The 18,426-nt window shown below is 37.3% G+C and overlaps 1 protein-coding gene and 1 non-coding gene across 3 annotated transcripts in view; both read right to left on the reverse strand.

The window, feature by feature from the left end:
* The window catches only part of MIB1 (MIB E3 ubiquitin protein ligase 1), a 128,039-nt gene that overhangs the window by 46,743 nt on the left and 62,870 nt on the right, over positions 1 to 18,426 (reverse strand). For both annotated transcript variants that reach the window (XM_015121656.3, XM_001092086.5), the window contains 3 exons: positions 17,435 to 17,542; positions 5,014 to 5,211; positions 827 to 978 (listed from right to left, as the gene is read on the reverse strand). In XM_015121656.3, coding sequence (XP_014977142.1) covers positions 827 to 978; positions 5,014 to 5,211; positions 17,435 to 17,542 — 458 coding nt within the window. The remainder of the gene's footprint in view (positions 1 to 826; positions 979 to 5,013; positions 5,212 to 17,434; positions 17,543 to 18,426) is intronic.
* On the reverse strand, positions 2,659 to 2,863 carry LOC114673876 (small nucleolar RNA SNORA73 family). Its single transcript, XR_003724730.2, has one exon. It is a non-coding gene; the product is annotated as a small nucleolar RNA SNORA73 family (small nucleolar RNA).

An 18,426-nucleotide genomic window follows, 5' to 3' on the forward strand; every position in this document is an offset into this window, starting at 1 on the left:
AGCTTAAAATTCGCCAAAAAAAAAAAAAAGGAAGCATGATATAAAAATACAATAAGGAACCAAAGAATAAATGTTCAGAATAGATAAAATTATCAAAATAAAAATCAAAGTGAACACTTTTCTTAGTCCAGATATACAGGTTTGACTCAAACATAAACAGAAGACATCTAATGCAGAATTTCCTAAAATGCTTAGGGTAAAGTTGCTCCAAAAAGTGAGTTAATGGAAATCTCTAAATTAAGCCAAGCTAAGCATTTTCCCATTCTGTGGGACACTGCAGATCCTTTATAAAGAATGTGATTCTCCAAAAGCAGTCTTCCTCAAATGTCAACCAGCAAATACTTTTTTCAGTAGAATACTATTGCTGTAACAATGGATGAGGGGATAGCTACACTAGAAGTTTATATAACTAATTACATTATTAACAAGGAATTAGGTAACTTAATATTTATTTAGTCTTAAGTTTTAAAAAATAATTATCATGCAAATGGTAACATGAAATCAGAGGACACCCAGATAATCATTTTGAAGAAATATAAATCTCAAAATAAAATGCATTTTAATTAAATCTTTAGAAAGAAACCAGCATTCCTGATATTTTATATCCACATTTAATATAAACTTAAATAATCATTTCATAATACTTGTATTAGATTAACAATCAAATAATCATCATATAAAACTAAAGGCATAATTTTCACAAAACTTTAAAATGATTTAAAATACTAAATTAGCCAAAATTATTTCTTCATCAGTATCAGAAAAAGAGAATCAGCAGTAGGAAAATATTTTTGAATTGCACCTAAAATAGTAAGGGGTGACATACCTGGGATTTCCCCTTAGTGCAGCATGATGTAGAGCATTAAATCCATTATTGTTTGTGATGGTAACATCTGCTCCAGCTTCCAAAAGAACTGCTAGGATATCATCACGTTTCTTACTTATTGCATCATGAAGAGGGGTATCACCTTCAGAATCCTTTAAGTTTAAAGAAACTTCCATTAGTTCTTCAATTAATCATCCCATCTAATAGTAATACTTTTACCAAATGCTAAGCAAACAGAAACAGAGACCACCTCCAACAAATACCAATAAAAGAGCATTTTTTGTGGTAACTATAAAAATATAGGCAAAGGCCAGGCATGCTGGCTCATGTCCGTAACCCTAGCACTTTGGGAGGCTGAGGCGGGAAGATCACCTAAGGCCAGGAGTTCAACACCAACCTGGGCAACATATAGAGACTCTGTTCCTATAAAAAATTTTAAAAATTAGAGCCGGGCACAGTGGTATGCACCAATAGTCCTAGCTACTCAGGAGGCTGAGGCAGAAGAATGGCTTGACTCCAGGAGTTCAAGGCTCCAGTGAGCTGTGATCACGCCACGGTACTCCAGCCAGGATGACAGAGCGAGACTCTATCTCCAAAAATATAAAAAACAAACATACAGGCAAGAAACACTGGCCACATTATAGTAAGGAAAATCACACTCAAATCTAGTTGGAAAACACAATAAGCATGTTGGAGGTTTTTTTTGTTTTGTTTTTTGAGATCAAGTTTCGCTCTTTCACTCAGGCTGGAGTACAGTGGCGTGATCTCAGCTCACTGCAACCTCCACCTTCTGGTTTCAAGTGATTCTCCTGCCTCAGCCTCCCGAGTAACTGGGATTACAGGCACCCACCACCACGCCCGGCTAATTTTTGTATTTTTAGTAGAGACGGGGTTTCACCATGTTGGTCAGGCTGGTCTCAGTACTCCTGACCTTGTGATCTGCCCACCTCAGCCTCCAACATTGCTGGGATTACAGGCATGAGCCACTTTGCCTGGCAAAGTTTTTTTTTTTTTAGAGACGGGGATCTCAGTATGTTGCCCATGCTGGTCTTGAACCCCCATGCTCAAGCGATCCTCCCACATGAATCTCTCAAAGTGTTGGGATTACAGGCATGAGCCACTGTTCCCAGCACATGCTGAAGCTTTACCAAGAAAAAAGAAAAGAAGTAGCCTCAAATATAACTAATGACAAAAGCTAACGAAGTGAAAAAGCTGCCCCCCAAATTAAGTAAGTTTAAAATGGCCTTAACTGTCATACCCTGAAATTCCACACCAAACCTACACCTAACAATGAATTGAAAGTCGGTGGTTTTTGACCTTGGCTGCTCATTAGTACCTGCAGGGATTGAGATCTTTTAAAATCTGTTGTACAGAGGGGAAAAAAAAAAAAGAGAGAGAGAGAAAAAAAAATCTGATGTCCAGGCTGTTCACCATACAAAATCTCTAGAGGTGACAGTGAGGCATTAGTAATTTTTCGAAGCTTCACAGATGAACATATTTTGCAGTCACAGTTGAGAATCATTAATCTAAGCATTTTCAAAGGGCAGGAAAGTGGCTAGTTAGCCAAAGGTAAAACAATTGTAAATGAAAATTTAGCAGTCTCAGTCTACCATTTTTTCAAGCTGACTACTTTTTACATTAATCAGTTGACTTAGCAGTTAAGTTTTTATTCATTAGCAGTCATGTACATACATGAATAATTTAGATTTCATTCATTTCATAGTTTCACAGATGCTATTCTCAGTAATACATAATCTAGCCTACAGCATATACTACAGTTGCCAAATCCAGCTTGCCACTTGTTTTTTCTTTGTTTAATTCTTTTTTACTAGACATATTTCCTGCATGGTTTGTCTCCCCAGTCATTGTCCACAGGATTCTGAGAAGTTACAGGAATATGAAAGTGCAAACACCAGACCCAGCTTCATTTCTAACACTGTGGAAAGGGACTGTACATCATGGGGCAGAGCCCTATGCTTCCCTAAGCCATGCAGACAGAGCCTAGAAAAAATGATCTCCCAGGATATTACACGTTGGAGCCACCTGTTTTTGTAAATTAAGTTGTATTGGAACACGGCCACGCCCATTTATTTCTGTATTATCTATGGCTGCTTTCACTCTGCAATGAGAGTTAGATAGTTGTGGCAGACGCCAAATGAAAGCCTAAACTATTATCTGTGCCCATTACAGAAAAGGTTTGCTAATCCCAGGAATATATTCGTCCACCTACATAAAGAATTCCTGGCCGGGCACGGTGGCTCATGCCTGTAATCCCAGCACTTTGGGAGGCCAAGGCAGGCAGAGCACGAGGTCAGCAGATCCAGACCATCCTGGTTACCATGGTGAAACCCCGTCTCTACTAAAAAGTACAAAAAACTAGCCGGGCGTGGTGGTGGGCGCCTGTAGTCCCAGCTACTCAGGAGGCTGAGGCAGGAGAATGGTGTGAACCCAGGAGGCGGAACTTGTAGTGAGCCGAGATCACGCCATGGCACTCCAGCCTGGGCGACAGCGAGACTCCCTCTCAAAAAAAAAAAAAAAAAATGAATTCCTGCCAGGCAAGATGGCTCACACTTGTAATCCCAGGACTTTGGGAGGTGGGAGCAGGAAGACTGCTTGAGCCCAGAAGTTTGAGACCAGCCTAGGCATTTCTACAAAAAAAATTATCCAGGCATGGCAACTCACACCTGTAGTCCCAGCTACTCAGGAGGCTGAGGTGGGCCCTGAAGGTCAAGACTGCAATGAGCCATGATCATGCCACTGAATTCCAGCCAAGAACCTGTCTTAAAAAAAAAAAAAAAAAAAAAAAAAATTCCTAACCCAAGTTCAATCCAACCATCTACCTTCTACTCCTGTATCTCGTGGCACTAAAAGTCTGTAGTGTTCAACCTGAAATGGGCTTCTATCATGACTGGAACACCCTTCTCCAGGTCCCCATGTCCTTATCACTCTTCTCAATTACTCTTTCTCTACCCGCCACCTCACACTCACACTCTCAACAGATGAACTTGTCTCCCGTTTCAGACAAAAAACGTTAGCAGGTATAAATCACCTCTCCTTACAGATTAACACTCCCCAATTCTCCCTCATCCTCCAATCCTGCCTCCCACTTACAAGGACATAGCCTAGATCCCAACAGTTCCAAAACAGTTGTACTTCAAAAACCTTAGTTTCTAATAATTATCTAGCTGAACAAAATCTATTCTTTCAGTTCTTCTCAAGCCCTCATTCCCACTACTACTTTATTTCTTCTCTGAGATCTATCCAATCCAGCAACCAATTCCTGGATGCTGTAAACTAAATTATCTAAACTATAAGCAGCTTACAATTCTAACCACTGCCCTACCTTTTAAAAAATCATTATTGAGTTTCCAATGGAAACAAATTATGCTTTACATATTCAAACAATGTTTCAGGGAACATTTGTATTTAAAAATAATATGTTATTTCAAGCCTATTTGGTTAAGGTACCTAAAAATTGGCAAATTAGGGTCTGGTCCTATTTTACTTTGCTACAAAATTACTAAGTATAGAACTTTTAATTAAACAGGCACACAAAAGACAAGTTGCTTAGTAACCAAACTAAGTAGATAATGGACACAGACTACATTTTCCATATATTTGTGGTTTAATTTATCTGGTTATAGAACTGTAGCTGAGGATAATCATTTCTTAGGCAACCATTGCTTCAAAAATTAGATCCTACTGTAAATCAACTCTAAAATCCCATACATTTTCCAAAACAGAAAATGTCTGAAGATTACAATAATGACTATTCGAAGTCCCTAAGCTACAATAAAAAATACAATTCAAATAATTTAAATAGTTATGAAGTAACTATTATGAAATATAGCCTATTACACTTCTTTAAGCTGTTGAGGCTCACTGTCATGATCAATAAAGTTGAATTCATTCATAAGCTGACATTTTTACAAAGAAGTCCCCATTCTCCCTGCCCAATCTAAACCCAGTTTATTGGCATTTTCCTTAAAAAAACAAACAAACAAACAAAAAACTTTTTAAAAAAGAAACAGCTACCAATTTTGCAACATCTTATGCCTTTGGTATCATTTACTATGACCATGGCCATATGAGAACGATAACAAAGGAATGCTTACCATAGAACTTAATGTTTCCCTTTAATAGGATCCGAGCAATACCTGCAGGATGTATTTCTTTAAAGGTTTTACCTGGAGACTGGGATGACAGCCAAAGTCCAATAAAGTCTTCACAACTTGAAGATGACCTTTATTGACAGCAATATGAAGTGGTGTCTGTCGGCGCTTGTTTCGAGCATTCAAATCAGCACTACCTCGATGTAGTACTTCTATAACAGCACCTTCATCTCCAAAAGCTGCATGGTGAACTGCTCTATCACCATCTTTATCCTAATCATTAGCATTGAAATCTGAATTAGTGAATATTTTAGAAAGAAAAAAAAAACTTGAAGCTGTAATAATACACCAAGAAGCAGATTAATTTGAGAAAAGGAAACATAAGTTGGAGCCAACAAAATAACTAGAACTTGACCAGGTGAGGTGGCTCATGCCTATAATCCCAGCACTTTGGGAGGACAAGGCAGAAGGATCACTTGAGGTCAAGTAAATTGTAAATTTGAGTAAGATTTCCAACAATACCAATCTGGGCAACATAGCAAGATTCTGTTTTGTAGAGACAGCCAGGCATGGTGGCACCCACCTGTAGTCCTAGCTACTTGGGAGGCTGACACAGAAGGATTGCTTGAGCCAAGGAGTTTCAAGTTACAGTGAGCTATGATGGCACCACTGCACTCCGACTGGGGTAACAGAGTAAGACCCTGTCTCTATAAAAAAAATTTTTTAAACCTAGAAACTGACTTGAACAGTGATTAACTCCCAAAGATAAATGATAAACTTAGATCATTTTATATATATATATATATATCAGACCAACAGTTATAGTATCACTCTTTCAGCACTCCTCATTTATCAGCCATGACAGTAAGCCAACTTTTTTTGCCATTTAAAACTTTTTACAAAGACAGTTTTGTTGTTGTTGTTGTTGTTTTAAAGAATCAGGGTCCTAGGCTGGGCACGGTGGCTCACACCTGTAATCCCAGCACTTTGGGAGGCCAAGGCAGGCGGATCACCTGAAGTCAGGAGTTCAAGACCAGCCTGGCCAACATGGAGAAACCCCGTCTCTACTAAAAATACAAAAATTAGCCAGACATGGTGGCACATGCCTGTAATCCCTGCTACCTGGGAGGCTGAGGCAGGAGAACTGCTTGAATCCGGGAGGTGGGGGTTGCAGTGAGCCAAGATCGAGCCACTGCACTCCAGCCTGAGCGACAGAGCAAGACTCCCTCTCAAAAAAAAAAAAAAAGAATCAGGGTCCTGTTCTGTCACCCAGGTTGGAATGCAGTGGCACAGTCATAGCTCACTGCAGCCTTGAACTCCTGGACTTAATAAATTCTCCAACTTCAGCCTCACGAAGTGCTGGGATCACAGGTGTGAGCTACTGTGCATGTCCTACAAAGACTTTTTAATGACATAAAAAGTAAACTAAGATGAGTTGTGTGATTAAAAAAAAAAAAAGAATGCCAAACAATGTGATCTCAACTGGCTTTAATGGGGAGCAATTTACCAACACATTAAAACTGGTTAAGTGATGAGCATACACTTTTCTGTATATTCGAGAACAGAAAAAAAAAAATTAAATACACCATTAAAAGATAAAAACAAAGCATAAACTCCCAAAATTCCATATATCAAAAATTTCAAAACTATTTCAGAAGAATCAAATCAATTTGCCTCACCTCCTGTAATAGGCATATTTCTGAAGAAATGAGAAAGCAGGAAAGACCTAATTGCTTAAATTTTTTTTTAAAACTGAAAGAAAGTACTTTGGAAAGGGGGAAAACTGCCTGCACTATGCCATGAAGGTAGCATACATAGTTCATACCAAAAAGTACAAAAAGAAGTCTCACTGCCTTGCCAGAAGCAGATGGAAAAGGGTGTTAGGTATAAGGGTATTGCATTTATTCCAGTACTGCACTGCAAATTTTGACACCCACCAAGACCATCTGTCTGTCCCTGATACTGGTACTCTAAGACTTCCTCCATCCAGAGCAGTGGTTTCTGATTCCCAATACCACTGTGCCACCCCTGGTGGACTCCCTAGTTTTGCAAGGGGTTTGACAATCCATATGGCACCCAGGATTTTCTGAACTACTTTCAAAGATAACACAGATAAACACTGTTATGATTAAATGCACTTAAATAGTTCATTCAAAACAGTTACAGAACTCAAAGTAGATTTTGGTCTTTGCATATCTTCTCAAACAGGTATTAAAGGTAAAAGCACTCATGTAGGAATCCACGACAGTTTGACAATCACTTTGAAACGGTAGGGAACTACAACTCAGGGATATTTCTACCTTACTGACATTTCCAGCTGAATCAGTTTTTGTTACCTGTCAATTTTGAGAAAGGAACTGGCAAACAACCACATGCAAGATTTAAGATTCAACTCTTGTGCCTTTTCCCTGGCGGTCTTGTGGTTAGGATTTGGCACCTCTCTCAACTCTTGTGTCTCCGAGTAGCATTATATTTAAACATCCCAGAAAAACAAGTGTTTTAAAAAACAAAACAAAAATAAGATATATATGCATGTATATATAAATTAATCTCTCTAGTAACACATATAGTTCAGAATCCTAGAGTTAAGATCTTCCCAACTTCCAGTCTTTTTTTTTTTTCTGTTACAGTTTTTAACCCTATTTTGTGATTTACCTTCCATTAAAAAAGGGAACATCAGGCCACTAACACTGTATGGTTGTTAGAAAATCACTACTGAGGCCGGGCACAGTGGCTCAAGCCTGTAATCCCAGCACTTTGGGAGGCCGAGACGGGTGGATCACGAGGTCAGGAGATCGAGACCATCCTGGTTAACACGGTGAAACCCTGTCTCTACTAAAAAATACATTTAAAAAAAAAAAAAAAACTAGCCGGGAACGGTGGCGGGCGCCTGTAGTCCCAGCCGCGCGGGAGGCTGAGGCAGGAGAATGGCGTAAACCCGGGAGGCAGAGCTTGCAGTGAGCTGAGATCCGGCCACTGCACTCCAGCCTAGGCGACAGAGCAAGACTCCGTCTCGAAAAAAAAAAAAAAAAAAAAAAGAAAATCACTACTGAAACACTTAATGCAGGTTGTCAATAATTCACATAAAAATAAACACCAAAGAATTATAAAACCCTGATATGTTTGTCACAATGAAATAAATAAGAACAATTTTTAAATTATGGAAAATACACATGCATACTAGAAAATTACAATTAAATATAATTAAATTTACTTCCAGGTTTCTCTTCTAAATTAGAAAACTACAGTTATAATAAAACCTGAACTTGTAAGTTTTGTTGCTTTCTTCTGAATCCATCTTAAATATTCCAAATAAACCTAAAACACAGCTCATGTGCCTGTCCCTGTTACTAGTACCAAAAGAGAATGTTAAGGAACAAGGTTACAGCTAACCTCTATAAGATTATCTCAAAGAATTTCATAAAGAGGCCTCAAATTAAATCTAAAACTGATTGTGTTTCTTTCTATCCTCCTGCCCTATTCTCTACCCATTTTCCAAAACCTGCTCTTGTTTAATACTGCCTATCTTAGCCGATAGAACTACAGATCATATGGTCAACAAAATCAGTATCTGTAAGTCACAGTCAACTGCTTCCTCTCTGTGAGCCTCTATGTTCAATCATCAAACTCTACAGCTTTTTCTCCTCAATTTATGCTCAAATCTATTCTCTTTTCTCCAACTCTACCACAAACTAATTCAGGCCTTCATTCTTACTCACCTGGATGATTCCCACAACTCAACCTCCCTTCACTTTCTTATCCCAATCTATTCTTCACACCAAAGTCATAATTCTCTCTGTAAAACACAAATTTTATGTTTAAACCTCTTCAATGTCTCTCTACTATGTACAAAACAAATCTCTTTTGAGACCTACCTCTGTGAACCATTCCAGCCTCGCCTGCTGCCACAGTCCCCTCAGATCTCAGGCTCCAACTTGTCAACTTATGGGATCCTATGTATTTTCATATGCTACTCCCTAGACTTGGAATGCTCTTTGTCGTCACCCTCTTGGACTGGAAACTAGATATCTTATAAAACTCAGTTCAGGCATCACTTCTCCTGTGAAATATCCCGATTCTCACAAAATTTATTATACCATTTCTCACACTATAGTGTAATTATTTGTTTGAAGTCTTTTTTAGCTGGCTGTGGGCTTCTTGGGGGCTATGACTGTGTCTTAGTCATCTTTATTTCCAGGAGCTAGCACAGTGCCTATTAACTAGTAAGAATAAAAATGGGTGTTGAATATAATCCTTAAATAACCATCATGTTTTTTAAATATTTTTATTGTAGCAAAATATACATAAAACTTACCATCTTCACCATTTTTAAATGTACAATTCAGTGATACTAAGTACATTCATATCATTGTGCAACTATCACCACCATCCATCTCTAGAACTTTTTTCATCTTGCAAAAGTGAAACTCTATACCCATTAAAAACTGAGAAAACTGAAACTCTACATCCTATTCCTCCTACCCCCTCATCTCTGGAAACCACCATACATTCTACTTTCTGTTCCCATGATTTTGACTACTATCTATACTTAGTGGAACCATACAGTATTTGTCTTTTTGTAACTGGCTCACTTCACTTAGAATAATGGCCTCAAGGATCTTATGTGTCAGAATTTCCTTTCTTTTTAAGTTTAATGATATACCATTATAAGCACATACCACATTTTGCTCATCTACTCTTCTGTCAATGGATACTTTTGGGCTGCTTTCATACTTTAGCTATTACGAATAATGCTGCTAAGAACACAGGTGAACAAATACCTCCTCAAGACTTCCTTTCCAATCTTTGGGATATATACTCAAAAGCAGAACTGTTGGATCATATTGTAATTCAATTTTTAATCTTTTGTGCAACAGTCATATTCTTTTCAGCAGTGGCTATGCCATTTTATATTCCTACGAACAGTGCAAAGAGTTCTAATTCCTCCACATCCTCACTGACAGGTTTTTTCTGGTTGTTTTGATAACAGCCATTCTAATGGCTGTAAGGCAGTATCTCACTGTGGTTTTGGTTTGCATTCCCCTAATAATTAGTGATGTTAAACATCTTTTCATGTGTTTATTGATTCATATATATTCTTTGCAGAAATGTCTATTCAACTCATTCAAGTCAAATGGAGTTTTTCAGGTTTTCTTGATGTAGAGTTTTAAGAGTCTATATATATTTTGGATTTTAATCTCTTATCAGACACATGATTTGAAAATATTTTCTCCCATTTCATAGGCTGCCTTTCTCCCTGTTGACAGATGTCCTTTGATACACATAAAGTTTTTAATTTTCATGAAGTCTAATTTGCCTATTTTTCTTTTGTTAACTGTACTTTTGGTGTCATATTCAAGAAATCACTGCCAGATACAATGCTGTGAGGTTTCTGCCCTCTTTTCCTTCAAAAAGGTTTATAGTTTTATATCACACATTTAGATTTTCAGGCATTTTGAATCAAATTTCTGAATACAGTGTTAGGTAAAGTTCCTACTTTATTCTTTTACATGTGAATATCTAGTTGCCCAAGCACCATTTGTTTAAAAGATTGCTCTTTTTCCATTAAATTGTCTTGGACCCCAAAAATCAATTGACCTTAAATGCAAAGGTTTATTTCTGAATTCCCAATTCTCTTCTATTGGTCTTTACGTCCACCCTTATGTTAGTAATACACTGTCTTGATTACTGTTGCCTTGTGGTGAGTCTTGAAAGTAGGAAGTGTGAGTCCTCCAACTTCTGTTCTTTCTCAAGATTGCTTTGGCTGTTTGGGGCTGTCTTGAGATTCCTTATGAATTTCTGGATAGATTTTTCTATTTCTGCAAGAAACATCTTTAGGATTTTGACAGAACTTCATTGAGTATGTACTGACCTCTTAACAATATTAAATTTTCTAATCCATGAACATGGGAGGTAGTTCCAATTGTCTTCTTTAATTTCTTTCAGCAATATTTTGTAGTTTTCAGTGTGTAAGTCTTACCTCCTTGGTAAAGTTCATGCCTAAGTATTTTATTCTTTTTGATGCTATTGTAAATGGAGTTGTTTTCTCAATTTCCTGAAAGATTCATTGTTAACAGATTGTTCAATTAACAGACTGTTCACTGTTAATGTATAGATATACAACTGATTTCTGTGTTTTAACTTTGTATTCTGCTAAACTGCTAAATTTGTTCTAAAAGTTTTTTTTGTCGTTGTTGAAATCTTTAGGTTTCCACATATAAGATCACTGCAAACAGAGATAATTTTTATTTCCTTTCCAATTCGAATGTCTTTTCTTTTTCTTGCCTAATTGCTCTGGTCAGCACTTCCAGTATTGTTAAATAGAAGTGGTAAAGGCAGGTATCCTTGCCCTATTCTAAGAAGAAAAGTTTTCAGTCTTTCACCATCTAATACGATGTTCATTAGGGGTTTTTCATATGTGGCTTTTATTACAATGAGGTCATTCCCTACTATTCCAAGTTTACTGAGTGTTTTTATCATGAAAGGGTGTTAAATTATGTCAAATGCTTTTTCTGATCAATTGGAATGATTATGCAGTTTTTCCCTTTATTATGTTAATATGGTGTATTACATTGATCAATTTTCCTATGTTGAACCATCTTTAACATTCCAGGAACAAATCCCATTTGATCATGGTGTATAATCCCTTTCTCATGTTGCTGAATGTAGCTCACTAATATTTGGTTAAGGATTTTTGTATCAATGTTAATATGGTATATTGGTCTGTAGTTTTCTTGTAGTGTCTTTTTTCTGGCTTTATACTGGTTTTGCTGGCTTTTTAGAATGAGTCAGGAAGTCTTCGCTCCTCTCTAATTTGTTGGAAAAGTTTGAGAAAGAATGATACTAGTTCTTTTTTAAATATTTGGCAGAAATCCCCACTGAGACCATAAGGTCCAAGGCTTTTCCTTGTTAGGAAAATTTCAACTATTGATTCAATCTCCTTACCAGTTATAGGTTTATTCAGGTTTCCTATATCTTCATGATTCTGTCTTAACAGGTTTTGTGTTCTAGAAATTCATCCATTTCATCTAGGTTATCCAATTTGTTGGCATATTGTTCATAGTACTCTCTTATAATCCTTTTTATTTCTGTAGAATTAGTAGTAATGTACCCACTTTCATTTCTGATTTTGGTAATTTGAGTCTTCTTTTTTCTTAGTCCATCTAGCCAAAAAATTTGGGTTATCTGACAAAGTCTAGTATTGTTCCCTAATACTAATCTTCTCCATTTGAAGCAGTTTTTTTTTTTTTAATTAAATGATGAAACTACCCCAAACTACCCCAAATGTCCTTATAACTTAAGCAGATGTACTGTGTTTGGAAACTCATAATAAAGACATATTTTTAAAAACTCATCTCCCATCCAAATCTCCATGCCTTTACTATTATACTTCATCAGTGGGGGAAAAAAATATAGAGTCCACAGCAGATCCAAAATTAGCTCACCTATATCAACATACCTAAGATAGCATAGTCCTTGATGCCTTTACCTATACATTAAGGAAGAAACAGAATGTAATCCTACTGAATTCAGTAGGTCAATATATGGAGACAATCAACTTTCCAAAACAGCTCTTTGAGGTTTCCCTAAGAAAAAGAAATAGGAAACAAAATACAATCTTATCACATGTTCCAAAGGTATGCTATGTACCAAATAATTGTTTGATAATAGCTTAAATCAACCAAAAATTCCTCAATAGTCATCTATGCTACGGGTCAGCAACTTTTCTGTGAAGGGCCAGAAAGTAAATATTTTACTTTTTACAGGCCATATAGTCTCTTATTGAAACTACACAGCTACTTTACTGTCACACTAAAGGAGCCACAGACAGTAAATAAATGAATGGCTGTGCTGTGTTTCAACAATACTTTATGGAGGGCTGGATTTGGCCTGTGAGCTGTAGTCTGCAGACCATGATCTATACCTCTCTTGAGCCTACTTCCTAATACAGATGGAAAAAATGAAAGGTTACCAAATGAGATAACTAGAGAACAAAATATATTATTTCCTTCATTCTTCTGCTAACTCCAAAACTTTTAATAAAATTAGATTTTAAAAAATCAATTATTACCATTTTTAGGTGTAACAAAGATTTTTAACATTTTTAGGTGTGATAAAGGTGAGAAACTTTTTAAAAGAGCCCTTACGTTTTAGAATACATATTAAATATCTACTGATGAAATAATATGGTATCTGTCTAGATATCCTTCAAAATAATTCAGTAGAGGGAATGGGAGGAAAGGTGTATAGATAAAACTGGCCATGAGTATTAATTCATGTGAGGCGATGGGTACATAAGATTTATTATACTATTATCTCTACCTTTGTATATGTTTAATGTTTCCAACGATAAAAAAGTTCATAAAAAACAAATCACTTTATAAACAATATGGCAAATTATGTATGACAAATCTAAGTGCATCTGCAAAATTAACTCTTTTCTCCACTTTAGCACTACTGACATTTAAAGCCAGATCATTGTTGTGAGAGTTGTCCTGAGCACTGTAGGACATTCAGTAGCATCCTTAGCTTCTTTTTTTTTTTTTTTTTTTTTTTTTGAGACGGAGTCTCGCTCTGCCGCCCAGGCTGGGGTGCAGTGGCCAGATCTCGGCTCACTGCAAGCTCCACCTCCCGGGTTCACGCCATTCTCCTGCCTCAGCCTCCTGAGTAGCTGGGACTACAGGCGCCCGCCACCTCGCCCGGCTAGTTTTTTGTATTTTTTAGTAGAGACGGGGTTTCACCGTGTCAGCCAGGATGGTCTCGATCTCCTGACCTCATGATCCGCCCGTCTCAGCCTCCCAAAGTGCTGGGATTACAGGCTTGAGCCACCGCGCCCGGCGCATCCTTAGCTTCTATCCTCTAGATGTCAGCTGTACCTCCTCCACCCACCCACTTGTAAGAATTAAAAATGCCACTAGACATTTCCAAATGTCCCTTGTGGAACCTAAATGCCCCCAGCTAAGAACCAATGTATTAAACAAACTATACAGTTGTTTAACAGGCAGTGTTAATTCTTATATCCTAGAAAAATGAAACTTTGATAAACTTTTTTTTAGTATTGGGCTGAAGTCTTGATTGAGACAGGGTCTCACTCCTGCCACCCAGGCTGGAGTGCAGTGGTGCGGTTTCAGCTCACCACAGCCTGGGCTTCCTGGGCTCAACCAATTCTCCCATCTCAGCCTTCCAAGTAGAAGAGACTATAGCAGTGCGCCAGCACAGGTGGCTAATTTTTTATATTTTTAATAGAGACAGGGTTTTGCCATGTTGCCCAGGCTGGTCTTGAACTCCTGAAATCAAGTAATTCACCCACCTCAGCCTCTCAAAGTGCTTGGATTACAGACGTGAACCACTGCACTCGGCCGATATTTATATTTTAACTCAATTTTTCAATATAGTTTTTCCTTTACCAATTGGGAAACTGTGTTATTAATACCCCTTTTCACACTTTTACAAATTGCATTTTCTTATAATGAATTTTAAAATAAAAAATGCACAAAATGGAAATCCAAATGAGGAATACAGTAAAAGTCCCATATATCTATCTTACTGTTCTAGTTAGCAGTCAGTTTGCAAACTTAAAAATACATTATTTGGCCGGGCGCGGTGGCTCATGCCTGTAATCCCAGCACTTTGGGAGGCCTAGGCGGGTGGATCACTAGGTAAGGAGATGGAGACCACTATCCTGGCTAACACAGTGAAACCCCCTTTCTACCAAAAATACAAAAAATTAGCCGGGCGTGGCGGCATGCGCCTGTTGTCCCAGCTACTCCGGAGGCTGAGGGAAGAGAATGGCGTGAACCCGGGAGGCAGAGCTTGCAGTGAGCTGAGATTGTGCTACTGCACTCCTGCCTGAACGACAGAGCAAGACTCCGTCTCAAACAAACAAACAAACAAACAAAAACCATTATTTATAAATATCTAGACTACCAAGACTCACTTCAACTCCCGTCGTTCCATGTTTATATTATTAACTGTTTGTTTTATATTTGAGTACAGTTAAGAAAAAAAGAGGCTGGGTGCAATGGCTCACACTTGTAATTCCAACACTTTGGGAGGCCAAGGCAGGAGGATCACTTGAGTCTAGGAGTTTGACACCAAACTGGGCAACACAGTGAGACCTTGTCTTTACAAAAAATTTTTAAAAATTAGCCAAGCATGATAGCACACACCTGTAGTCCTAGCTACTTGGTAGGCTGAAGTGGGAGAATTGTTTGAGCCTGGAAAGTCAAGGCTGCAGTGAACCATGATCATGCCACTGCAGTCCAGTCAGGGCAACAGAGCAAGACCCTGTATCAAAAAACAAAAAAACAAAAAATAAAAAACATCTGGCCGGGTATGGGGCCCATGCCAGTAATCCCAGCATTTGGAAGGCTGAGGTGGGCGAATCACTCAAGGTCAGGAGGAGTTTGAGACTGGCCTGGCTAACATGATGAAACCCCAACTCTACTAAAAACACAAAAATTAGCGCGGCGCAATGGTGCACTCCTGTAATCTCAGCTACTCGGACAGCGGAGGCACAAGAATCGCCTGAATCCGGGAGGCAGAGGTTGCAGTGAGCCAAGGACATGGCACTGCACTCCAGCCTGGGCAACAGAGGGAGACTCTGTCTCAAAAAAAAAAAAAAAAAAAGGAAAGAAAATCTACTCTCGAAAAACAATGCCAATTTCATTCCTAATTCCAAAGCTGCAAACCCATTCTGCAAAACCTCTCAAGTGAATAAAAATCTCTAGAAACACAAATATATGAATAATCCCATGCTGCCAGGTTGGTGATTAAATTCTGAATCAGAAAGCATACTTTAAAAAGAAACTTAGGCAAAAAGAAATGTGGTTTTCCAGCTTCTTGCCTTATTAGCTGTAATCAGAAGAACTTTGGTTTTTCAGTAGTTGTTGCTATTGGGGTTTCTGGATTCACTAAATTAAAAATCAGATATTCAGCTCAAGAAATTTCATACCATTCCACCAAATAAAACTAAAATAATAAGAAAGTAAAGTAATTACCTTCTATATACAAAATACTAAAATTAACTTTCATTACCAAAAAAAACCTTGTAACACACACTAGGTTCCTAAATTCACAACCAAGAAAGATGCAACTTAAAAATTACTAGTGCAAAAGTAAAATCAAATTATATAATCTCATTCATAAAGACATCATAGTAATAAAACTATTGTATAGTTCATAGATATCTAATCTGCTAATTTAAAATTCAAGTTCTTAGGCGTGGTGGCTCACACCTGTAATCTCAGCACTTTGGGAGGCTGAGGCAGCCACATTACTTGAGGTCAGGAGCTCGACACCACCCTGGCCAACATGGCAAAACCCTGTCTCTACTAAAAATACAAAAATTACCCAGGTGTGGTAGCAGGTGCCTGTAATCCCAGCTACTGGGGAGGCTGAGGCACGAGAATCACTTGAACCCAGGAGGCAGAAGTTGCAGTGAGCTGAGAATAGGCCACTGCACTCCAGCCTGGGCAACACTATGAGATTCTGCTTAAAAAATGAATTAATTAATTAATTAATTTCAAGTTATTTCTAGCCAACAGAAAATTCCAACATTACAGATGACCTGTTTAACCTTAAAAACCACAGGCTCTTTAGTAGCTGTCCAACAATTCAAAATACATACATTTATAGAAAAAAGAAAAAGTAACATAAGACTAGAAAAGGCTTCTCTTTTCCAATATGCGTCTTTTTAAATTTTTTAATTAGTAAAATCAGGCTGATCCAATTTAGCCCTCAGCAATTCAAGTCCTCATTAAGCTCTCACAGATGAGAGTGTTTTTTAGACAAAACTGCAATTTTCTGCCTAATTTAAATTTGCTACAATTTGATTTATTCTAAATAATCTTGCACTATACTAAAATAAGTGTGATTCAAATACATTTTTAGTAATGAGTAGCTAAGTAAGACAAAGCAAGCCATCCTTTACACTAGAGATATAGAGAGATCCCCAATCCAGACTCCAATGATATTAAGAAGTGTTTCTCTTTTATAAGAATATATTCTAAATTAAATGAAGCATATATACACACATACGGTGATAAACATGCATTATGAACTCTTCAAATATTCACATTAAGGTCAAGAAACAATAAAACTTTAAAAATGCTAATTCAGTTACGACAAAACAACAACAAAAAATGTTTCCAAGTGTCACAGAGATCAGGAAAGATTCTGACCCAGTGGACTTACATTCCTCGTCCTTCAATTTCCCTACTATGATTCCTGATACTTGGACGAGCCCACCTTTAGCTCCGTAAAACATGATGGTTACACCACAGTAGCATGAAACTCAACTCCTATCTTTACCTAGGAGTATGGCTAAAATATAAAGGATCACAGAAAGACAAGTCTCTGTCAGATTTTTATTTTCAATCAGAAAAGTCTTAGGTGGATATTAAATTTCAAAAATAAAAACAATCCATCTCATGATATACAAGTATTATTTCTAGGAAATAAATGTTTACTTAAAATATTTTTCAAGTTTACTTACCTCAGCTTCGACATCCACATTTTGCTTCAAAAGTAACTTCAAAATGTCAACATGTCCATTCTGACTAGCAGCCTGCATAGCTGTGTGGCCAGCACACTGCCCATTTACCTAAATTTTTTTTAAAAAAGAATGAATGAATGAATGAATGAATAATCAGAAACAGGCAATATATACATACAGTGTAGGTTTAAATCTAGTATACTGTATGATTCCATGAGAATAATTTAGGTTGGTGTTCCATATATCATAGTTCAAATAACTACAGACTTCTTAATTCAGAGAAGGGAAGCAAGCATTGTTTTAAAAAACAAAAGTTCCATTGTCCAAAGAGTTACGAAATAACTGTTAGGCAATCTGCAAAGTTGAAAGAAGGGAAAAAAGAAGGGAGGAAAGAAAGGAAGTAAGTTAAGTTAGTTTTGTATATATACTTCTTTTTAGATTAATCTCTGAGTCCATGGTTCAATGAAAAAACGCACTGAAGTGAAAAGAAAACTTTTAGAAAAGATATTAGCTGCTAAGGATAAATAAATTCAATTCAACAAAAATACCAAACATCAACTTGCAGGCAAACTGCAAGGATAATAAATAAGGATACACAAGGTAGGTATATACAACTATTATAAAGCAGCAATTTCCAACCTTCCCTTCACTCCAGATGTCATGTACATGTATAACTAATCCATGGACATACCCAAGGCCAAGTGCAATTCTTTAATTCTACCCCTTTTACTCCCATCCACAAAACCATTAAAGATGGTTAAAGATGGTAGCCTGGCCACATGTTTATATACTGTCTTTCCTGAAACCACACTAAAACGACATTAAAATAATTTTATTTTAGTAAAAATCCATAAAGATAAAGGGAGAACATCAGAAAACAAGAAAAAGTAACACATTTTGTGAAAGAGAGAAAACAGATGGAAAAGTGTTATCTCACTTTAGAGAGAACAGGAAGCCACAGTGTAAAGAGCACAGGAAATCCCAGACAAACT

The sequence above is a fragment of the Macaca mulatta genome, chromosome 18 (assembly GCF_049350105.2).
Source record: "Macaca mulatta isolate MMU2019108-1 chromosome 18, T2T-MMU8v2.0, whole genome shotgun sequence".
NCBI classification, from domain to species: Eukaryota; Metazoa; Chordata; class Mammalia; order Primates; family Cercopithecidae; genus Macaca; species Macaca mulatta.